The sequence below is a fragment of the Diadema setosum genome, chromosome 1 (genome assembly GCF_964275005.1).
Source record: "Diadema setosum chromosome 1, eeDiaSeto1, whole genome shotgun sequence".
Classification (NCBI taxonomy): Eukaryota; Metazoa; Echinodermata; class Echinoidea; order Diadematoida; family Diadematidae; genus Diadema; species Diadema setosum.
The window spans coordinates 17647928-17669226 of record NC_092685.1 but is presented as its reverse complement, the minus strand read 5'-3'; the positions used below and the strand labels follow the sequence as shown (position 1 = coordinate 17669226).

General features: G+C 39.3%; 1 protein-coding gene across 1 annotated transcript in view; it reads left to right on the top strand.

Moving 5' to 3' along the window:
* Positions 1-21084, top strand: part of LOC140237487 (uncharacterized) — a 55068-nt gene extending 33984 nt beyond the window's left edge. Inside the window, exons 2-8 of the mRNA XM_072317416.1 lie at positions 4026-4267; positions 6988-7036; positions 9830-9932; positions 17085-17275; positions 18421-18590; positions 19504-19655; positions 20942-21084. Of these exons, the coding sequence (XP_072173517.1) occupies positions 4026-4267; positions 6988-7036; positions 9830-9932; positions 17085-17275; positions 18421-18590; positions 19504-19655; positions 20942-21059 (1025 nt within the window). The 3' untranslated portion in view covers positions 21060-21084. The remainder of the gene's footprint in view (positions 1-4025; positions 4268-6987; positions 7037-9829; positions 9933-17084; positions 17276-18420; positions 18591-19503; positions 19656-20941) is intronic.
* Positions 21085-21299: the final 215 nt, after the last annotated feature.

Genomic DNA, 21299 nt, shown 5'->3' with positions numbered 1-21299 from the left:
AGAAAATCGCGTAATTTCCATACTCATTCACTCGCCTTTTTGTGTTCCGCTGGAATGCTGAAATATAGCGACCAAGGTGAAATTCATGAATGGCTGAGGCGAGGGGCCCTGCCAATCGCCACAGTGCTGCGTCTCAACATTGACTTTACTTGCGTTCACGTCGCAGCCCTGTTCACATTAAAAAGCAAGACTGTATTATCCGGGACTTGACTGTGATAAGATGGGATCCTGTGGGTAAAAGTTGAAGACAGTTTGCTAATATTTCAGATGTCTTTATTTTCACTCGCTAAACTTGATGTCCTACATGTCATGTATCTTTTAACTGACTTCATGGCATCACAGCTAATACATGTAGTTTAATTTTGATATAAGCGGAAACAAGAAATAATATGGAGAGGCTACAGGAACAAGTTGAATTCACTTCCATTGTGTGCCATTAGATAAACTTTATCAGATTATGATTTTATTCTGACCATCTGCTCCAGGCACCAACTTCCTTGAAATATGAGTATGTGAACAGAAGTTTGTTGCATCCTCTTTGTTTACGTCTTTTCCTATAGCATGCGTTCTAATCTATTGCTTTGTGTTAAATTTATATTAGCCCGCGTGTTGATCAGTTAGACACGTGCATGGATTGAGTGGGAACAAGGGGAATGAATGCGAAATTCGAACTGAAGGAGCAAACACAAAGATGTCAAAGTTCGTTGCATGTCCGTCCGCGCATGGTGTCGTGAAGTTGTGGGCACCTCTGACACTCTATAGTACCATGTTGATTTCTACTGATGTGAACACGACTGCAAATCTAACTTCTGATTTTTTTTTTTAAAAATCAAACTATGTATCGCAGACTTTCGATCTCTTTTTCATATACTCTGCAACCACCAAACTCCTCCCCCAAAAGAAAACATCTCTCTTGCTTTTCATGATTTCATCAAAAGTAAAGATGGATGAAATAAGCGCCATATAATGCCTAACATTATGCACTCTATACCCTGAATAATGCACAGACGCACGGGTGCTGTGCGTTATTCCGAAGGTTCGTTAATCCGAAACACACAAATTCCCTATACCTAGACGTTCGTTAATCCGAACATTTGTGGCGTTATTCCGAAGGTTCTTTATTCCGAAGGTCCGTTAATCCGAAAATGAAATAGGGTTCGCTATTCCGAAGGCTCGTTTATCCGAAAATGAAATAGGGTTCGTTATTCCGAAGGTTCGTTGATCCGAAATGAAATAAGGTCCTTAACGAGCCTGCGGAATAACGAGCTTTGTTTTATTTTCGGATTAACGAACCTTCGGAATAACGAACCTTATTTCATTTTCGGATTAATGAACCTTCGGAATAACAAACCGTATCACATTTTCGGATTAACGAACCTTCGGAATAACGAATCTTCGGAATAAGGAACCTTCGGACTAAAGAACCTTCGGAATAACGAACCTTCGGAATAACGGACTGTAACCCAGACGCACGATAGCAAGACAGGTATCGTGAAACAATCACCTCAGAACCTTTAAATTATGAGTAACGTTGCTATGTATAGATAATCTTCCAGGATTGAGAGTGCAACAAGAAAAATATGGAAGTACATTGTATGTCGTATTATCATGCCTTGGTGTACTCGACTACGGCAAGGTGTATGTAAGCGACGTTATTGTTATGCTTTTTATAGCTGAGTTTACTGTCGATGACATCACGAAAGGCAAGAAAGATTTATGAGGAGGAGCTTATTATAGCGGGTGCAGAAAAGTGAGAAATAAATGCTTAAAAAAGAATTGCTACATGTTTCAATCAAGCAATTCCTGAATTTGTGTTGTGTAGACCTCTTCACATCAGTAGAAGTCACCATGAACATGGGCCAAAGCAGAGCGAATGGAATGACGGATCGAGCAATTTGTTATGGGTCGGAGCAACTTTGGAAGGTAATAGATCGTTGTCCGCACCTTGAAAAGCGGACGTGGACTTGATATCACGCAAGAATGGAGAATCGTTTAAAATGAATAAGAGTACTTGTGGAAATGGAGGTGATATCTCCGTGCTATCAAGCGCGGCTTGCTCGCATCTTATGAAGCTAAAAGAAGACAATAATTACAAACTCTTTTCGGATGACGCCTCCAAAAATAGTTCATTCGCTGCCAGTGCTTACGTCAAGCTCAACTGGGCTGAACTTTGAGGGACGTCTTTTTCGACGAATGCACACGAGGGAAAACACGACTTAATCTCATTAATCGTTCGTAAAAGATTGTTGCCGAAGAATAGACGACCTTCTCGGGATTTCAAAGCGTTTCGTAACTGACATACCAATGATTTGAGTCTCGCACGTAGCTCGTCGCGGGGCCTTCGGCGCCTCTTTTCCTATCTGACGCATCGCTTGTTAAAATGGGCGGAGCGCCTCCATTGAGCACCTGACGGGTGCGTGAATTGCCCTCGCTTGGTCACGTGGGCCACAATCGGCATTGACAGTTAATGTAGTAAAACCACAAACATTTGACGCGTTTGATCTCCCGCCGCCGTAGCTCCCTGACTTTGTTCATCCGTGCACGGTCCGGGTTTGGCGTTGTGTGTTGGCCTTTTCCAGTCACGCATGCCTAGACCCGTGGTTGTCCTTGTTATACCAATATTGAAGTTGCAATCGTATTCGACTTCGCTTGATTGAGCAACCGTCTTTTCTACAGTTTCCAGCAGAAATTAGTTTGTCATTGTTCGATTTGATTACGACGGCATCGTTTTGTCTAAGCGGAAGAATGTAAATAAGGGGGGGGGGGGTATGTGGGGAGATCGGAGACGTACGTGAGAACTTGCACTGATTTGATACGTCTCTTTTTCTCTCGCCCCCCCCCCCCCCCTTATAGTTCTCTCACTTCTTTTCTCTCTTTTCTGCACTGAAATTTCTCGCATTTCTCAGTGTTTTCGAAGTTGTACATGATCCTGCAGCTTACACTGGCTGCATGCAAGAAGTCAACAAGTACTTTGTTCAAATCCAACACGGATTCACCAATCACATTTTTCTTTTATTGATTGACGGCTGCTGGTACACTTTCTCATTGTAGATCGGGGGGGGGGGGCTTTCTGAAGACAATGGGTCATTTCAACTTGAAGCAACATTTACTGCCGCATCACTTACAGCAGCCCAGGGGAAACATACTCGTGTCTAGATTTTGACGAAACCACTCACACAATCTAAGATATCAAAGATTAAGAATTTATAAGCTTTCAGTCGACGCCAAATACTCCTAATCAACGCAAAGCATGATTACGACACCGTCGCCGACCAGTTCGGCATTACTAAATAGTCGGCGAATACCCAACGGAAAGTGACATTTATCTTGTTATTGGGTCACGTCGGTCCGAGAAACGGTGCATAGTAGAATGCCATGATTTGAATGCAATTAAAAGATGTGACAATAAATTTGTCAGCCATTACAATCCTCATGGGTGCTTTATCACAGAAATACACAACAGGCAGCAATACTTCTGTTGAAGTGACATCTACATCCTGTTTTCTACAGTTTCCATAATCTCTATACACAAACTCGGAATGGATGCACGTCGCGAGATCGACACCCACGAGTCATACAGCCCATGAGTCGTACAGTCCACGAGTTATACAGCCCATGCACGAGTCAAATAGCCCATGAGTTTGACACTAAGCAAACAAGGCCCACGAGACCGACACATTGAGCCGCGTGAGGTATCTGTCGAACTTGTGGGCTGTTTTACCTCGAGTCGAACGCATGGGCTTCATTTGCCTATTTATAGTGTCGAATTCATGTGCTGTATGACTCGTGGACAGTATGAATTATGGATCTTTTTTCAGTGTCCAACTCGTGGGCTGCATGACTCGTGGGTGTCGGTCTTGTGTGATGCCCTACCGAAATAACTTGTTTATTTACATGCATAATGATTGTATGTATAACGTTTAATGTCTCCCGCTGCCACATTAACACTTATGATTATAATTCATGATCGCATTAAGCGCACCTTCTTAAAGCTTGTTTTCCTGATTCCTGTCATATTTTCACAGTTTTTGAACCTCAAATCATCCGGGGCCAGATGCTCTTCCAGAATTTCGTCATGTTGAAGATGTTCCTGTCCGGCATTGTGGCCAGTCTGGTGTGCTTCTCGCTTCTTTCGCTGCTCCCCTTTGCATCCATCAATTTCAAATCGGCACGCAGCAATGCGGGATGTCGAACGAACAGGAAAGGCGTGAAGGCGGCTGCCATCGGAGGCGCGATGCTGGGGTCGGGAATGGCCATGTCTGGAGCGGTAAGACTAGTAATGGCAATGACGTAGGAACAATGGGGGGGGGGGGGGTTGAATAGACAGGGAGATTGACTGAGAAGGGTATGGGAATCATAGTGTGTGTTATGATAAATGCACCATACTGTAGGGAAGATACCCAACAAGACATCCATTTCATTTCATTTCATTATTTCATATCTACATCAGATAAAAAGCATATTAAGAAGGTAAGAATTCCTATATAGGAACAATACCGGAAAAACGCTTACTATAACAAAAAGAAACAGAGTAAACTATTTACAGACAATCGAGAAGCAAAAACAGCGAATCTATAGAATTGAAGATAATCTTCATTGCAATTTTTTTTTTGTACGTTAGGAAAAAGGAATACTAAAACCTACATCATTCACATTAAATTATATTGTGTTCGACAGTCTAACAAAATAAAGATAGGTAAAGGTCTGTAGTTGCTATAATATATGTTATTGACCATACGTAATTATGTGAACCCACCCTTTGGGCCTTGACATCATAACATCATCTGATTTGCATTTATGGAGGAAATACATTGTTCTGTGAAAATTTAAAAATCTTACGTCCGATTTTGATTAAAAGTACACCTTCCTGTTTCTTTGGCTTCATAGTATTGATTAAAAGCAGCATAATAGTGGTCTATTACGTAAGAGGAGACTTTGAAGGTTGCTCAATCGTTTTAGAATGAATAATGAATATATCTCACGTCATTTGCTTACTTGGCGCGCCGCAAAGCAGAGATCCCTCTATGCCACTGAGCAAAATGCAGATATTCACTGCAATCGAAATTGTTTTTCCAAGAATGTTGAATTGAGAATTGGGGAGTTTGATGGTCAATAGGTACTACATCATATACGACCTGAAATCTCATCAACCAAAATTAGAAAATATTTTACAATACAAAAGCGCAAACCTGTAAAAGCTAAGCGAACAGACGCTCTGTACCTTTATCTATTCATTTTTTTTTTCGTGTCGGAAATTAAAGTCTTTCCCATTTCGACAACTTCTTCCCCCAAAAGAACAATCAAAGAAAACGCTGTCGGCAACAGTATACAATATTCACTCCTCTTTCTAGTACTACAAACCTTGAGGCGTTGTATTCTTTAATTTCGGGGGGAGGGGGTGAAGGGGGGGGGGAGTGAAAAAATTGCGGCTAATTCAATTTTTAGCGTCGTATCGTAGCAGTTCTCTATCATTGGAGCCGAAAAATAGAATATGCTTCAAATCGCGTCATCTTTTCACGATTCATTATTTCAAGTGATATTTGAATTCATTTAAAGTTAATAGCCCTTGTCGCCAGCAAGCTGATGTATACAACTTTTAATCTATTGAGACCCTGGAGTGGACAATGCACGATATCAACTTGCTTTAAAGGTAATATCCTTCATTCGCCAAGCGTCGGGACAGAAGGTTTACTTACAGTAGAAGAGAAATACATACATTTGAATGACGTTTATTGTCACGTCAAAAACGATTACATTGTGGACTTGAAGCAATTCTTCGAAAGAAATTTAATCATGCATGTGAAGAACGCGCTCAGCATTTAAGTTAAAAATCATTTTCATCGCTAACCCGGAAGTTTCTAATTCTACATGAAATTTGGCCGGTGTTATATTTATTATTGCCGTTTTGGCGGGACTCGAATATGACAGAAATTGAAAGGAGGGTGTCTTCCTTTAAATAGGACACCGAGATCATCACACGCTGGGTAATGACGCCATTACTCCATAATGCGTTTCGCTTCGATGAATCTTGTCAGTTGAAGGGATGCGCTGAAGATGACACAAAGGCCAGCAATCATCGCCCCTCTAATGGGTGCAGACGTCACCTTGCAGTACCTTTTCAACTCTCTCCCTCTCTCTCTTCCCTCCGCCATAGCAGAGAGAATCGTTTAAGCAGGGATATAAACACGTATAATGTTTAAGATATAGAAAAGAAAGGAAACGGTGGCTTTTTCCACAAATCAGTCAGAGATGAGGTTATGTCGTCACTGATAGCGGAACAATATCAACAGAAATCAATTTTAAGCAAGGACGTGAGATCACCTTTGCCTGATGTTCGCTGGTCAGATGAGTTCAAATCGGTCTCGTACTCTCAGTCTGATTCACACTGTCACCAAGCACGGTAATTTGCACTAAAATATCCGAGCAAATCCTCGACCTTTAAAGTAAAGGACCCATCTCTCTCGACTGACCGTTCTATAATAATGCGTGGGACTGTGCATGCACTGTTTCGTAGTTGAAAGGGAAACTGATTTTCAAAAGCGAGTTTCCGCTGACAATAAAACCACATGTAATAATTTTTCAATGGAAAATTTGTAAGAAATATGCATGGCATAGTGCGCGGTATTCAAAAGTGTTACTATCTTCATATTTCTAAAGATATCCATAAAACATATAACATAAAACATATAAAACGTATATTCTCAGAAGTCCGCAGAGAGGACGCAGTCATGCAATGTAATTCTAATCAGTACATACAATCGTGGAGTTGAAAAGAAAATGACAATAATCATGATCACATAATCAGCCTGTTTCAAGACTTTGCCATTTATTAGTAGCAACCAAAACATCAGTGGAAGTGACAACAGTTTTATTTTGTCAGTATTATTTACACATACATCAAAGTATTATGCCATTGTGACATTCGAACTAAACACTCATTTCCGTTGTTCTCATCTTTCGGTCTTTCTTGCACGGTTTTCACTGCAGTGTCCAGGGGCTACTCTTATCGAAGTAGGGGCCGGTGTACAGAACGCAGGTAAGAAGACCTTGCGGCGAGCTGTCGCTGTTCATCAGCATGTTCAGTGAAAGAGAGTGAAAGACTTCTCAGTCCTGCCACTAAAGTCGGTTACAGCACCCGCGGGCCAGCATATTTTAATTTAACTGTGACTGTGTTATTTTGTTATTTTTCTTTTTCTTCTTTTTTTTTTCTCTCCTTTATTTCTTTCTTATGTCTTATTTTTCAGTGCTTTTGTTGCGTCAAGTGTGTTTATATTTATTTTTGTACATATGTTATTATTGTTCAATAAAAACATAAAAAAAAAAGTCGGTTACAGCTCGTCATTCCGAAGGTTCGTTGTTCCGAAGGTTCTTTATTCCGAAGATTCGTTATTCCGTAGGTTTGTTATTCCGAAGATTCGTTATTCCGAAAGTTCGTTAATCCAAAAATGTGTTAAGGTTCGTTATTCCGAAGGTTCGTTAATCCGAAAATGACACAGACCTTGTTATTCCGAAGGTTCGTTACGGACCCTATTTCATTTCGGATCAACGAACCTTCGGAACAACGAACCCTATTTCATTTTCGGATTAACGGACCTTCGGAATAACGAACCCTATTTCATTTTCGGATAAACGAGCCTTCGGAATAGCGAGCCCTATTTCATTTTCGGATTAACGAACCTTCGGATTAAACGAACTTTCGGAATGACGCCACAAATGTTCGGATTAACGAACCCTTTTTCATTTTCGGACTAACGAACCTTCGGAATTGAACCTTCGGAATAACGAACAGCACCCCTAAAGTCAGCTTACCTTGCCCAACAAAGATCAAGTTAGGAACAAGTTAGGATTTGAGGATGATAGGAATCTGAATACACGAAGTATTAACAAGAAACTGTAAATTACTGAAATCAAGTAATTGCATTATATGGGACATAGATCATCAGTCATTGTCAACGAGACGAGATGATCTTTTTTTTTTCTCAATAATACCGTTTGCTTAGCGTCACGCCATTAATGTATGATGTTCTCCTCGAGGAATTTCATGTCGGTTCCATGTTACTCTACGTACATTTTACTGTACTCATTTCATCTGCTTTATTGACTATAGATGACTCATTGTTTTCATTTTTGTGTCTTGCAAAATCGGCACATTCGTATTTTGGATGTTCGCAAAAACTTAATGTCTGTAAATGCCTTGAACCGATTAAAAACTGAAGTTACCATACATGGTATTGCATCAAGTGGTATGACATCGTGAGGTAACATTATCGTGATTATGAAGTAGAAAGGGATGATATGAAATCATACGTAAATCATACGTAAATATGATTATAGTATACATGAGAACTGTAGGATATCAGATATTTTCAAGAAAATTCGAGAGTAGTATACACAGCAATGCTAGTATCTTTTCTTTGCTTCTGTTTTTATCTAGCTTTACCTATACAATAACAATAATTTCTGTTCATTTGCTGTTCAACCCTGGCAAACCATTCGGTCTTAGGGAAACTCCCTCGAGGTCTAGTTCGTTCTTCTTCGTATTTTTCCGAGTCGCGTAAGGCAAAGACATCGAGCGCCTCGCTGAATTCTTACAAACTCCAGTGGAGTTTCTTAGCATTCCCCGTAATCAGGCAGGTGGAACTCTCTTCCACCTCCCTGCTGTAATGTACGAGGACTGCACATTAATGATTAACAAATGGAAGCCTTGCGTTGTCGACCCATTGTCGATTATGTAAACCCCGTTCAGGTCGTCAGCCTTAATATAAAGTTATCTTATTCGGTAAGGACGAGGCAAGAATCTTTTCAAGGCTGTGTGATAATCATGTCAGGCACTCACTCGTTCGAGTCCCATTCAGCCTAAACTCTGCATAACCTCACAATGTATTGCATCATTACTTCCAGAAACACGGGCAAACATCATTAACCATGCACTATCAGTATCAGGATCATCCCAACGTGTCGACACATTTCACTAATCGAGGTCGCAGGGTGAAGAATCCCCTCACACCTTTGTTCGGCTTATGTAACTTGATGCATGAGTGGAAGCGTATAGATGGCTAAACATGACATCATAATTATTACCAAACATTTGAATTGCCTTTCCCTCAAAATTGGTAATGTTAAAAGGAAAGCTTGTTTCATATCAAGTTATTTTAGATAACGTAGGTGATTTTCGCCAGAAGGTTCTCGCAAAAATCCAATAGATGTAAAGAAAAGCATGTTGTTTCGATTTTGACAGTTTGATTAAAAAGAAATGGTAGTGAAGAGCCACTTTTGTGAAGATTCTATTTAAGAGCGACCGCTCGAAATTTCCACATAAGGATTTCGTCCAATATGAATAGAGATGTAGCGATGAATAGCATTTAGATTGAAGTAATTATTCATACTTCGCCCTGATAAATAACAGTTTTCCTAAATTTCAGTTATGTTTAGTATGTAAATGTTAGCTCTTCAAGTAAAAGTAAGCATCGGCGACAGTTCCTATATATGCAAAATTGTTCGACCAGACGTGTTGTATGTGAGATATCGTCTTTGAAAACAAAAAATAAGTAAAAAGTTGCCAGGGTCGATATCACTATAGATTTAAAAAAAGTCAAACTTTGTTCGGTTGTATTTACGTGCATGTCGGTGATCCAACACATTATTCTCGTATATCGCATGGGAATGAATAATCTTCTATTCAATAAGATCACCCACAACAAATTTCAGACAGCTTTTTTCAAAACGAATAATTGTAACTAATTCTTCCAGGTCTTTCTAGTAATGAACGATTTTTGGTTTTTAATTCTGATTTTTGTTTGTTTGTTTGTATGTTTATTTTCCGCAATAGGGATGACCTTTGCTGGTTGCCTGCTGGGGGCTTTGTTGTACGGCTTGACGGAGGAGAGGGTTAACAAGCTTTTAAAACCAAAGAACGAAATTACTTTCACCAAGTAAGTATGACTGAATTCCATCATGTAGATGCTTGCACGAATATTACTCAGTCCCGACTGATCAAGATTGATGAAAGCTGATTTCAAGCCATTTAAAGTGACGAACACATTGCAAAGGAAGAGCAAATGCCCTGAGATGCGCTACTCTTTCGTATATACCTTTGGGCATATTGGTTTGGATATATAATTCAGGGGTTTAGAATTTCATATTATGCAAATTCAATTTTGCATACATACAGAGATATTTATTTATTTATTTATTTATTTATTTATTTATTTATGTATTTATTTATTTATCAAACATATTTATTCAGGATTGCTTGATCAGCATGACCTGTTTTTCATCAACAAAACATAAAAATAAAAATATAAACAAAAATTCAATCATTACAAGGAATTGTCACCAGTACAAAAATCCAAATCAGCAGCAGTAATTAAAATAACAATGTCAACAGAATACAATTCATATCTTCATATTTTGTTTTTATATCCAAGAGATATGATCTTCACAAACACCTTGTCTCCTCTTACCCTTGATGTACGCATCAAGCAGTGCGTTGAGAACTGTGGAAATGACCATAGCTGAACACTTTATGAAAAAAAAAAAATGATTCATGTAGCTATTGTTGTCTTGATAAGTTTGAGAAATAGTCTTTCAAATGTCCTCACGAATCTTTCTGAAGGTGGTCGTCGATGTTGTAATGGGCGCTTTCTTAAAATTTGGACTCGTCATATTCATATTTATGATCTTCTGTAGCCACCTCAAGCTTTGTATACCGTTATTGACACATTTATGCGCTCGCAATTATCGATATTTTTTAAATGCTGATTTCGTTTTAACTTATCCAGTCAAGCATGCATTTGCAATTCATTAATTTTATTCCGTTCATAGAAGAAAACACACACACACAAACACAAGACTTTTTCTTCTCGCGGGATGGGAGGTATAATATCCAGAGGAGTGACTATCACTGCCCATGACTGTGGAATCAAGAGCATGGGACTTTTAATATTCGATCGAAATTACCCTGTGACTTATCATTTTCGTGAACGGATAGATGTAACACTATTATAAAATGTTTACAATATCATTATAGGCTTACAGAAGTGATCATTACGACTATTGTATGAAAGTTTAAAAGTTTATTATACTCAACAATCCATATTTTGGGTATTTGGGGTATCGGAGTCCAATGTAAAAACATATTTCACATCATCAATTCAATAATACGAACCGAGTTTCAAATGACTTTAAAATATACATAATAATTATGATAATTTCCTACAAAATTTGGCTTTGATTTTTAAACTTACGTAAATTCTTGTCTTGTTGTAGCCTGAAGAGTGCTCTTACAAGTGGAGGCTACTATTACATACCTTCGTCACAAAACCTATGTGGTCGTTACAACCTCTTTCAAGTCCAAACTATAAACACACGATTTCTAACCTATACCTTGTCGTCTGTCCAGAGCACAGACGAAGGAGTCTGTAAGTAACAGTGATGTTACGTGATGGGGAATAGGACGAGAAGGCGTCCTTGGCTGGTTCCCCAGCTCGTCCTGTGGTACGGTGCTTCGGGGAGTCAGGAGGACCTGCGCGGTGCTTCGACGCTTCCGCTGACCTTAAATCCCAAAGTTAAAAAAGTGAGAAATACGAAGTCACGCCAGAAAGATGTCACAGAGAATGTTAACAGACTCCCCAGAGGAATATATTAGACCTTTTTTGTTATTGTATCATGTTGTCAAAGAGCGACATATGACATGCAGATAAATAAAAAATAAAGAGTGAGCGGTGACATTTACAAGAGGCTTTGTTTTTTCTTGGTGCTTGATTCAAGATTCAAAGAATGTTATTTATTAGCCTCATGGTAGGTTTTCACTTTTCGATGGATTGATACGTTGACAGATCGTCTGATAAATGGATTGACTGAATAACTCATTCTTTGAAAAGTTGTGCGTCAAGAATGATTCAGTTTGTTTCAGAAGTCATTTTCAGAATTGTATCAATCCTTGTGATTATTAATCACTACACGCAGAGAGAGAGAGGGGGGGGGGTGGGGGCGGAGTCGGGAGGGGAGAGGGGTAGGACCAGGGAAAAGAACAGAGACAAGAAAAACATGAATATAAAGGTGTTACGACGTATTTCACTTCATTGTTTTTAAACTCACTTTGACAGTATCAGGGCATGTTGTTCCCTACAGATACCATCAACTAAAGGATTGGGATGCACCATGTACGTAGGAAAATACATGAGTGATGGGAGAAGATGCTCAGGGATATAGGCCTACACTTGTGTCCTTAAGATTAAGAGAATGAAGAAATGATAGTGACTGAAGATGAAAGTGAAACATTGCAAAGAGGGAATGAAGAGTTATTAAGACGAAAAATGAGAAGGATAGATATAATGGAAGGAATATATGATAAGAGGGATGAGGGCGAGGAGGTCAACACAAAAGATGCACAGAGTCCTGCAAATGGACGGAATGCATTTCAGAAACAGTGAGAGAGATAGATGGTGAGATGAAAAGATAGGCAAAGGCTGTTTAGATTAGAGTAGAAGGAAGGGGGAGGAAAGGGGTGATGTTATAGATCATAACATATCTCTCCTTCTCAGGTCCTCAAACAGTCTAGAAAAGTAGACTAGAATCGACAGTGACCTTGACTGAGTATCTCTCACAACACAGGGGGTGACGACCCAAGTTCCCCCTGCCCCCATCAAGCGCGCGTTCTGATAGGGCGTTGAAAGACGAACGCGAGGCGTCTGTTGGCGGCATCTAATCACATAATTGTTGACTTTTGTGAGCAATTTGGCGAGTCACTTCCTATCTCTCTTTCCCATTGTCTTACCGTGATTCTCACCTTCTACACCTGTGTGAATTAGTCTGACAATTTCAGACAGTGCTTTCCCCTTAAATACCAGAATCCTTCATTCAGCTGAAACAAATATTCTAAGTGAAGTCAAATCAGGCCAGATCAAGTTTTTGATTAGCCTTTCAGTGTCCAAGGTTTCGCAAATGTTTCCTACGCTAAGTTCATTCGTCGATGGAGAGCCATTTTTCTGATAAAGAAAAATCAAGGTCCTAATTCATGAATCATTTTGTTTGTTGACTTAAGTCATAACTTGGTAATTTGTCGAAATAAGAGTTATCAAAATGATGGCTGAACTGGGGTGGAACAGACCAAATCTTAATATCTACTTTTTGTGTGTGTGTATCACAGAGTATTGTAGGCCGTGTCCAATCAGATAAAACATGCATGGGCGTCATTGCTAGAATACAAATTTCTCAGTCTATAGAATCCATACTTTCTGCGTTAACAGAAGCCACGGAGTCTGGGCTCCTCAGACTATGGCATCCTTTAGTCTGGTTCCCAATAGCCCCTAGCCATATAGACCCAAATTCAATATTCCACTGGAAGGTCGCCGAAAATCTGATAAGACCTGTCAAGTCCAAGAACGGAAGATGATGAACGGACCGGGGAGAAAGGGGGTCGCCACGGGTCAGCAGTCGTGATGATATGTCCGAAGTCGAGACAAGTATTCATCGAGCTGGGGAGGGGTGGATACTAGGGTGACAGCTTTGCCAAGTTCTGCTGGAGTGGAACTCTTCCACCTCTTGAGGCATATCCAGTCTTCATGAAGTTTGAATCCCTCGACATCCCGTGCTTCATGGGTTAATGCTCTATAAAGTCTTCTAAGGACCTCTGTCTCGATGTCCCATTGTGATCGCGAATAATGGTGCTGTCCTTGGCTTCGACACAGTCATGTCACATTCTCCCTCGCTCTTTGGCAAGAGATAATGAAATCATGCTTTAAATCTAAAACTTTTGGACCTTATTTTGTGATAATCTTATTCACATGCTTCCCACATCTTCGCAAGGAATGGGTCTAACATTCAATAAAATGCGCATTACGTTTGCGACATGATTGTATATGTGATGAAATAATATGAAAAAAAAATGATTTACACCCGAAAACGTTCAGTCTGATATGCACGTACATCATTCGTATTAATTGGAAGAATTCAAAATATGATGTTATACATTAAAAAGATTCTCCGTTATATCATCTCTATGTCTCATTCTCTGTATCTACAAAATATGACATGAAAATCTTCAGTTACCATGTCTGTCCCTGTCGGGCTGTCTCAAACTTTTTTTTTCTCAATTTCCCATTGAATATTTGATGGAACTGACTCGTGGGGGAATGATAAACTGAAGGTTAGGTTATTTCTGTTTAATGTCGTATAATAAGCCAAACCGATCTCTTTGCCTGTTCGTCAAAATATCGAAGTCGAATTGATTTTTATCGTCTGTTCAAGACATCAGAAAACCCAGGACAACTTAGTATTTTCGTATTTATATCAATGAATTTAGAGCGCCGAAGGAGTGCTCCTGAAGCGCTCTTAACTCTGTAATGAACAGACAAAGTATGCCCCTCTCGAGGGTAGGTTCAGGTGCGCTCCATACTCCATGTTAATCACAAGCAGTCTTCCCGGGCAGACGGGGAATATGTTTTCCTTTGAAAACTGACTACGACAATGACTCCTTCAGGAATTCAGGGATAATAAAGTCCATCACGTATACATAGCATGAGCAGTCACAACCATTTTGCACTGGCAAGTTTGACAAAAACCAGGCATCATGTGCATGAATTGATTCTACTGTAAGTGAGAAAAGTGAGCACAAGTGTATTAATGCAAGCCAGTTTTATTTCTTCTTCGCAAAAACCTGCAATGGAGCGCGTTCAATGATGTTGACATGGGAAGGAATTTCAGGTGAATGGGACAGAAATCAATTCATACAAATTTAATATGTTAATGATAATGATAATGATAGGAATGATATTTACAATGATACTGCTACTACTACTACTACTGCTACTACTTTTAATAATAATAATAATAATAATAATAATAATAATAATAATAATAATAATAATAATAATAATAATAATAATAATAATAACAATAATAACAATAATGATAATAATAATAATAATAATAATAATAATAATAATAATAATAATAATAATAATGATAACAATATTAGTATTAATAACACTGATGAGAATGAAAAATCCCGTGTTAAGGGGATGGTATAGAATTGGTTGAAATGAGGATTTAGCTTTTAACCTTTTTGTGAGATGCTCAGAAACCGCGTTATGAAATGTTGAAGAGCATCCCATTTAAATAGGAATACATAGTTTGTTTGAAGAAAATTGGCTTTGACATGGCTGAGATAAGCCTTTAAGGTCTGCAATGTTGGCATTTTTCTATCAGAGCTAGGGCCATAGAAATGTACCTTTCATTATTTTGTTTGGGTGCAAGTTTATAGAACGTACTATGTCAAATAGGTTTATGAACCATGATTGAGCAAAGCGGATACATTTTGATGTCTATCAAGGTTACTCATCCATCAGAGGAGGATATCAGCAAAGCCGCCTATAGCCATCCGTTAGAATGATTTTCATTCATACATTTTTGGATATAATCCCATGGTACTAATTGGATAAAGACATATCTGAGCAGGTGTGTTGTGATCATGATTATTATTTTTTCTTCCGCTTCTTTGAAACAACGCACAAAAACACTCCCACACCAACACCCACACAGAAATGAATTAGAGGTCACGATTTAATTCGTCGCCTTTGTCTGCTCAAATCCCCAGACGAAGTTCGAGTTACAATCAAAAGCCCCCTCTCCCAAATGTCGTCTGCTGACAAGCGATATAAATCGAGGATTTAATCATATCGCTACTCTTCAGCCAAGTTATACTCAACTTGCTCCTCTATTTCTGACAGAGACAGTTTGTTACACTTTAATCATCTTTGACACTTCCTTTTGTTTTGCCCCATGCACCAGGAGCAATTTCGTCAGTCCTCAATGGTGACATATTCCTGAATACACAATACAGAGAAACCTTGACTAATCAAGTTCATCATCAATTTAATAGTTTGGACCGCCATATGGAGATGATGCAGGGATTTTAGTAGGCTTGGGGGGGGGGGGGCGGAGAGACAAACAATGGATGGCAACTGTTCCATTGGCTGTGCCGTGGTGGAGATCTTTTTTTTTTTTTTTTTTTTTTTTTCTGTCCGCGCAGTGCACCCTCGGCCGACGTGTAACGCATGATACTTTTCAATCAGAAGTGTCAAAAAGTATGCAAAGCTTGAAACATTAAACACTATTCGAAATCATAGTATATGTAAATTTAAAAAAAAAAAAAATCGTTTTTCAATCGTCGGTGCTCTTTTGTTCCTTCGGAAAGCCTACAACAATCCTCAAGTTTGTTAGAAGTTTTGATATTTATGTCACCAAAGATCTATTGTGACAGACTTAACAAAATTTACAGATGAGAACGACTGCCTGTAAAATGATCACCTCAGATCCTATGCATCACTAATAGGAATGACGTAACTGGTCACGTGACGCTCCTAAAACAGGTCTTCGTCCCCGGTGATGGAAAGAAGGACAAGTGGATGATAAAAGCGACATGGGCAGGGCGTCTTGCAGTGTGATACGGGGACGCAACTGTGACTGAGGACAAGATAATGAGCAGTTCATTAGCATACATAGACAATGTGGGCAAAATCTTGATTCCCAGGCTGACTTTGTATGTAAGCTACAACACGACGCATCGCCCAGCGATTACCTTATGCTGACTTAATTTTTCCTTAATTCTCTACTGTTACTCGTCATTATTTCCAAGGCTTCCCGAAAATAGATAAAGAAAAGACACACACGCACCAGACACACACGAAAACATAATTATACTCTGCACACATAGCGCTTGAGAGAAAGAGATAGCAGCGAGTGCTTTTGCGGTTAATTCAAGCTGACCCTATCAGGTCAAGCGTCATGATATATGACATCAACAATATTGTTTGAAGACTGCAAAATATTGAAAGAAGGGCACAAAAGACTTAAACAAGCCGAGAAGACTTACGACTGTTAGTGAAACACACAATCGCTTCCTCCATAATCATGCAAAGCAAATACGGCATGATGAATCCGTTATGTTTCTGTCATGCTCTGATAATTTTACTTATCGACTCTGTTCGGTTTCTTGCTTCAGTGATTTTAATGTCTGTTCCAAGACAATGATCAATATTTTGTTTGATTTTTTTTTTCTGTATTGCTACATTAATTTGTAGGCTGGACGAGAGACTGTCTCTTCCGTACCACAAGCTAGCCCTGCCCTTGGCCTTGGTCATCGGGATAATCTTGGCCGTTATCGAGTACTTGGCACCCTGGCGGTCCGAGCTGACGAGCCCCAATGCAGAACACGTGCCTGAGGGAGCCGCCGGCTTGTTCGCGATCAGGTCATGGCCGCCGATTCTTGCCGGTGAGTGTAAATTGACGGATACCTGCTCAGGTGGCTAATTTTAGGGTCCCTCTCTCTCTCACTTCTATCTCTGATACACTCATGTTTTTCCCCTCTGCCTTCACGCTCCAGTTCTGCCCTAGGCCCATCTTACTGCTAGATTATCCCACCTTGATTCCGACCAGACAGTCTTGCGAGAACAGACCACCTAAGCCTTGTGTCAAGTGGGTTGCCAGGTTACTTTATTATAATGGACATAACCTTTTTTTACAGTAGCATCGACAGGAGATAGATAGAGAGATGGGGTGGGGGAGGGGGGGGGGGCAGGAGAGGCCGGGAGAGTGCAGATGGAGAGGGAAAAAGCAGACTACAGCTGGGTATGCCACAGTATAGAGATTATTGTCAATGATTGTGGTAAGAAAAAAAAACTGCAGATATTCCGTCGTTTTAGACGCTGTCTTGCAATACAGGAATCTGTGTTAAACAGAAGATTGATAAAGTCAAAGAAAGAGAGAAAGGAAAGAAGAATAACGAGGATGAGAATACAAAATCAGTAAGAAACGAGTAAGAAGAAAGTTGACTGAAAAATGAATTTAGGAAAGGTAATGTCGAAAGGACTTAAATACGAGGAGAGGACGGATGTGGAGGGGATACGGAAGAAGGAACGATGGAAAATGCTGAAATAGCTAAGTCATTGTCACAAGTAGACACTGAAAACCAAGGATGAGTGCCATCTTATAATAAAAAATACAGTTACGATGTTGTGATTTCCCGACAGTTGATGATTTTTACCTACAAGGTCAGCGAAGGATAACATCATCACGCTATCCACTATCATTCTTAGTTTTAAAACCAAAGATTAAATGGAACGATGTTGATAGTTATCGATTTACTTCATCACGCATACTTAATGGTCATTGTATAAATCTACTCTCGCCAGATTAACAACATGAAAGAATTCATAAACATGGCAACTTGGTTTTGGATTAAACAAAAATCCCGTGCATCAGTTATGTTTACTAAATGTAGATGTGTATTTGACTCTCTAGTGTAGGTATCTAGATTTTTACAAAAAAAAAAAAAAAAACAAACCTTCATCACGAGCTGCAATTTCGTGTTGCCGCTCACCAATGCACTTTGTGAATACTCTTGTTATTATATCACAGGGAGCATTGTTGGATCTCTGCAACTGCCCATCGTATTAGCCGTCGATGAACCGATAGGGGGCAGCAGAGGCTACTGCACCATGGTGTCGCGGATTTTGCCGTCCTCTTTCCTGCAAGGGAGCTCACCCTACCTTCGTGCCTCGAGAACGGGGCTGAGGAACTGGTGGCAGGTGGGTTGAAGCATCAGTAGACGAAAAGTACGACTTTATCCCTTACAAACAGTTTTAGCAATGCAGGGTATGAGCTCTGCAGCAATGGTGATAGAGATGATGGTTATGATGATAATGATGGTGGATGTGATGATGCAGTAAAAACTAAACATCGATGAAGAAGATGATAATAAACCTAGTTGGTTTTTTTTTTGTTGTTATGTGATACAAACGACAATGATACTGATAGTAACTAACAATGCTTTAGAATAGATATGATAATGATGTGATAATAAGATGGAGAGATGAGGATAGAAAAATGAATGTGTGTCACTTATCTGATGGAGTCAACATCACAACACAAAGTGAGATGAAATGTTGCCTTTGTTGTTTACTCAGTGCTGAAATATGTAATCCTTGCTTTGACTGAGTGGTGACTTACAATGTATGATGACATTATAAATATGCCAAGTTTAATCAAATGAGACATTATGTCTGTCCATAAATGTCCACATTGTCCATTTCCCATACTTATATTTTTATTTTCACTGTTTGATGGACAACATGAAGTCTGTTGGAATACAGTCATGTCATACTATCAATTAATGCAAAGCCCTGAATGAAAGTATGTTTTTTTTATAGAATATATACAAAAAAAAAATATATATAGCCAGCTGTAGACCCTATCATAGTAACTTATATTCCATTTTGGGTTTGATGAATTCTAATGTTGTGATATGACATCATGATAATGATAGGAAGTGATTAGATATGATGTGATAAGATGTGGCATGGTGTGGTGTGGTGTGCAGTGTGGTGTGGCATGGTGTGATGTGATGAGATTGTTATGTATAATATGGTACGATATGATAAATGAATCATATAGTAAACAGCTGCTGATGGATTTTTTCACCTTTGCAAAACCTCACTACAGGTTGTGTACATATCATCGGCCATTGCTGGAGCTGCGGCATCGGCACTCTCATCGGGTACATGGGCGTCAACATATGGTGTGGCGCCTCTCCATGCCTTGTTAGGAGGTACTGTCATGGTCTACGGCTCACGGCTGGCTGGTGGTTGTACCAGGTGAGTTCAGATGATGTGTGTAAATATAACCAATGGGTACAATGCAAGCTAGTTTACAACTATAATTACGAAATCATTTACAGCTGTATTTCCGGAATTGTTGAACACATTGTACTGTAGGCCTACCTCTGTGCTGGCTCAACAAGATTTTTTCTTTTTCTTTCTTTTTTTGTGTGTGAGAAAACACAGAATAATTGGTGAGCATTTAACAAAACATTGATTTCAGCATAAGGTAAAATGTTTAAAAAGTAACCTTTCTTTCATTTCATCATAAGTGTGGAATTCAAACAAAAATTTTAGAATCATAATATGGAGCTCATACCTGCAATGATGCCAGGTTGAAGAGATAAACATAGGTGGTTGTCACCCCTGCAAAGAGACTTGAATTAAATGTAGAATGTAATGTAACCCAAACTAGCCATATATTGACACTGTTACCTGTGCTGAGAAACATACCTCTTCTTTCCGGCACCTTATATAATGGTTGACCAATGTCTTACAAATCAAGATGCAAAATGCTCAAAAGTAATTCCTCTGTTTTTAGATTAACAAACAAGATTATATCCTGAGGTACTGTCCTTCAGAATGTACCATAGGACATGGAAGCAGACGTGATGCTAATACATTGTGATGATCTCTCAAAATGCTGAGGCAGTATGAAGATAATTCTGTGCAAACCACATAAATTATGACACACCATGAATAAGCCACATACTCTTAACTTATGATTTCAACTTTCCACCTCCCTGCTTCATCCTATAGCATATGCCACTGTGCTGTGCTGCTGGGTTCTGTGGTAGAACTTGTGGTTTACCTTAATTGACGCCACATGGCAACTGTATTAAAAACCTGAGAAAAGGAATGCTCTTAGTGGTACTTTCAACATTGATTACCAGTGTGGTTATGATATCACCGTGGTTACACTGAGAGATGTAACAGAATGATATCATGCAAACTCTGTGCAAGTACAAAATTCCTGAAATAACTAACTTGCAGATTTCTGTTGCCTATAGTTTAAGGTTGTAGGGGGTTGCCATTCAGTAATTCATCTCTTTAGTCCTGTACTGGTCATCAAAACATGGACTATGTTCTCATAAGTAACAAATGAAGCTCTTTCATCATGCAAAAAGCACATGTCAAAAGCACCACTTTGCTCGCAAATTTCATTTTCTATTCTGTAAACATTGGAAAGCTATTGTCCCTTTAGTCCTCATCTTTGTATGTTTTTTTTTTTCATACTTTGGATCATTCATTTGATTTATTCTCTTTGAATTATTTCTTTCAAGTGGCCACGGTCTGTCTGGAATTGGAATGCTGTCTCTTCTCTCCTTCGTTGCCATCCCATCCATGTTTTTGGGTGGCATCACCACTGCTGTTGCCATGACAACCACAGGAGTGTACTGATTGGAATGAACAGATGCTCTGGACCCCATGAGAAGCAGAAAGAAAAATTATTTTTCTTTTCTTTTTCCATCTTGACTTCTACAAGCATCAGAAGGAAGATTTGAGGTGTAGATGTTGATATTACACAGATCAGATCATTGCTTTAATCTTGAATGGCTGCAAAAACAAAAAAAGAAAGTAGAATCCAATTCTCCAAAAAGGAGAATTGGAAAAATACACACTTTGATTTGATGTTAGTAA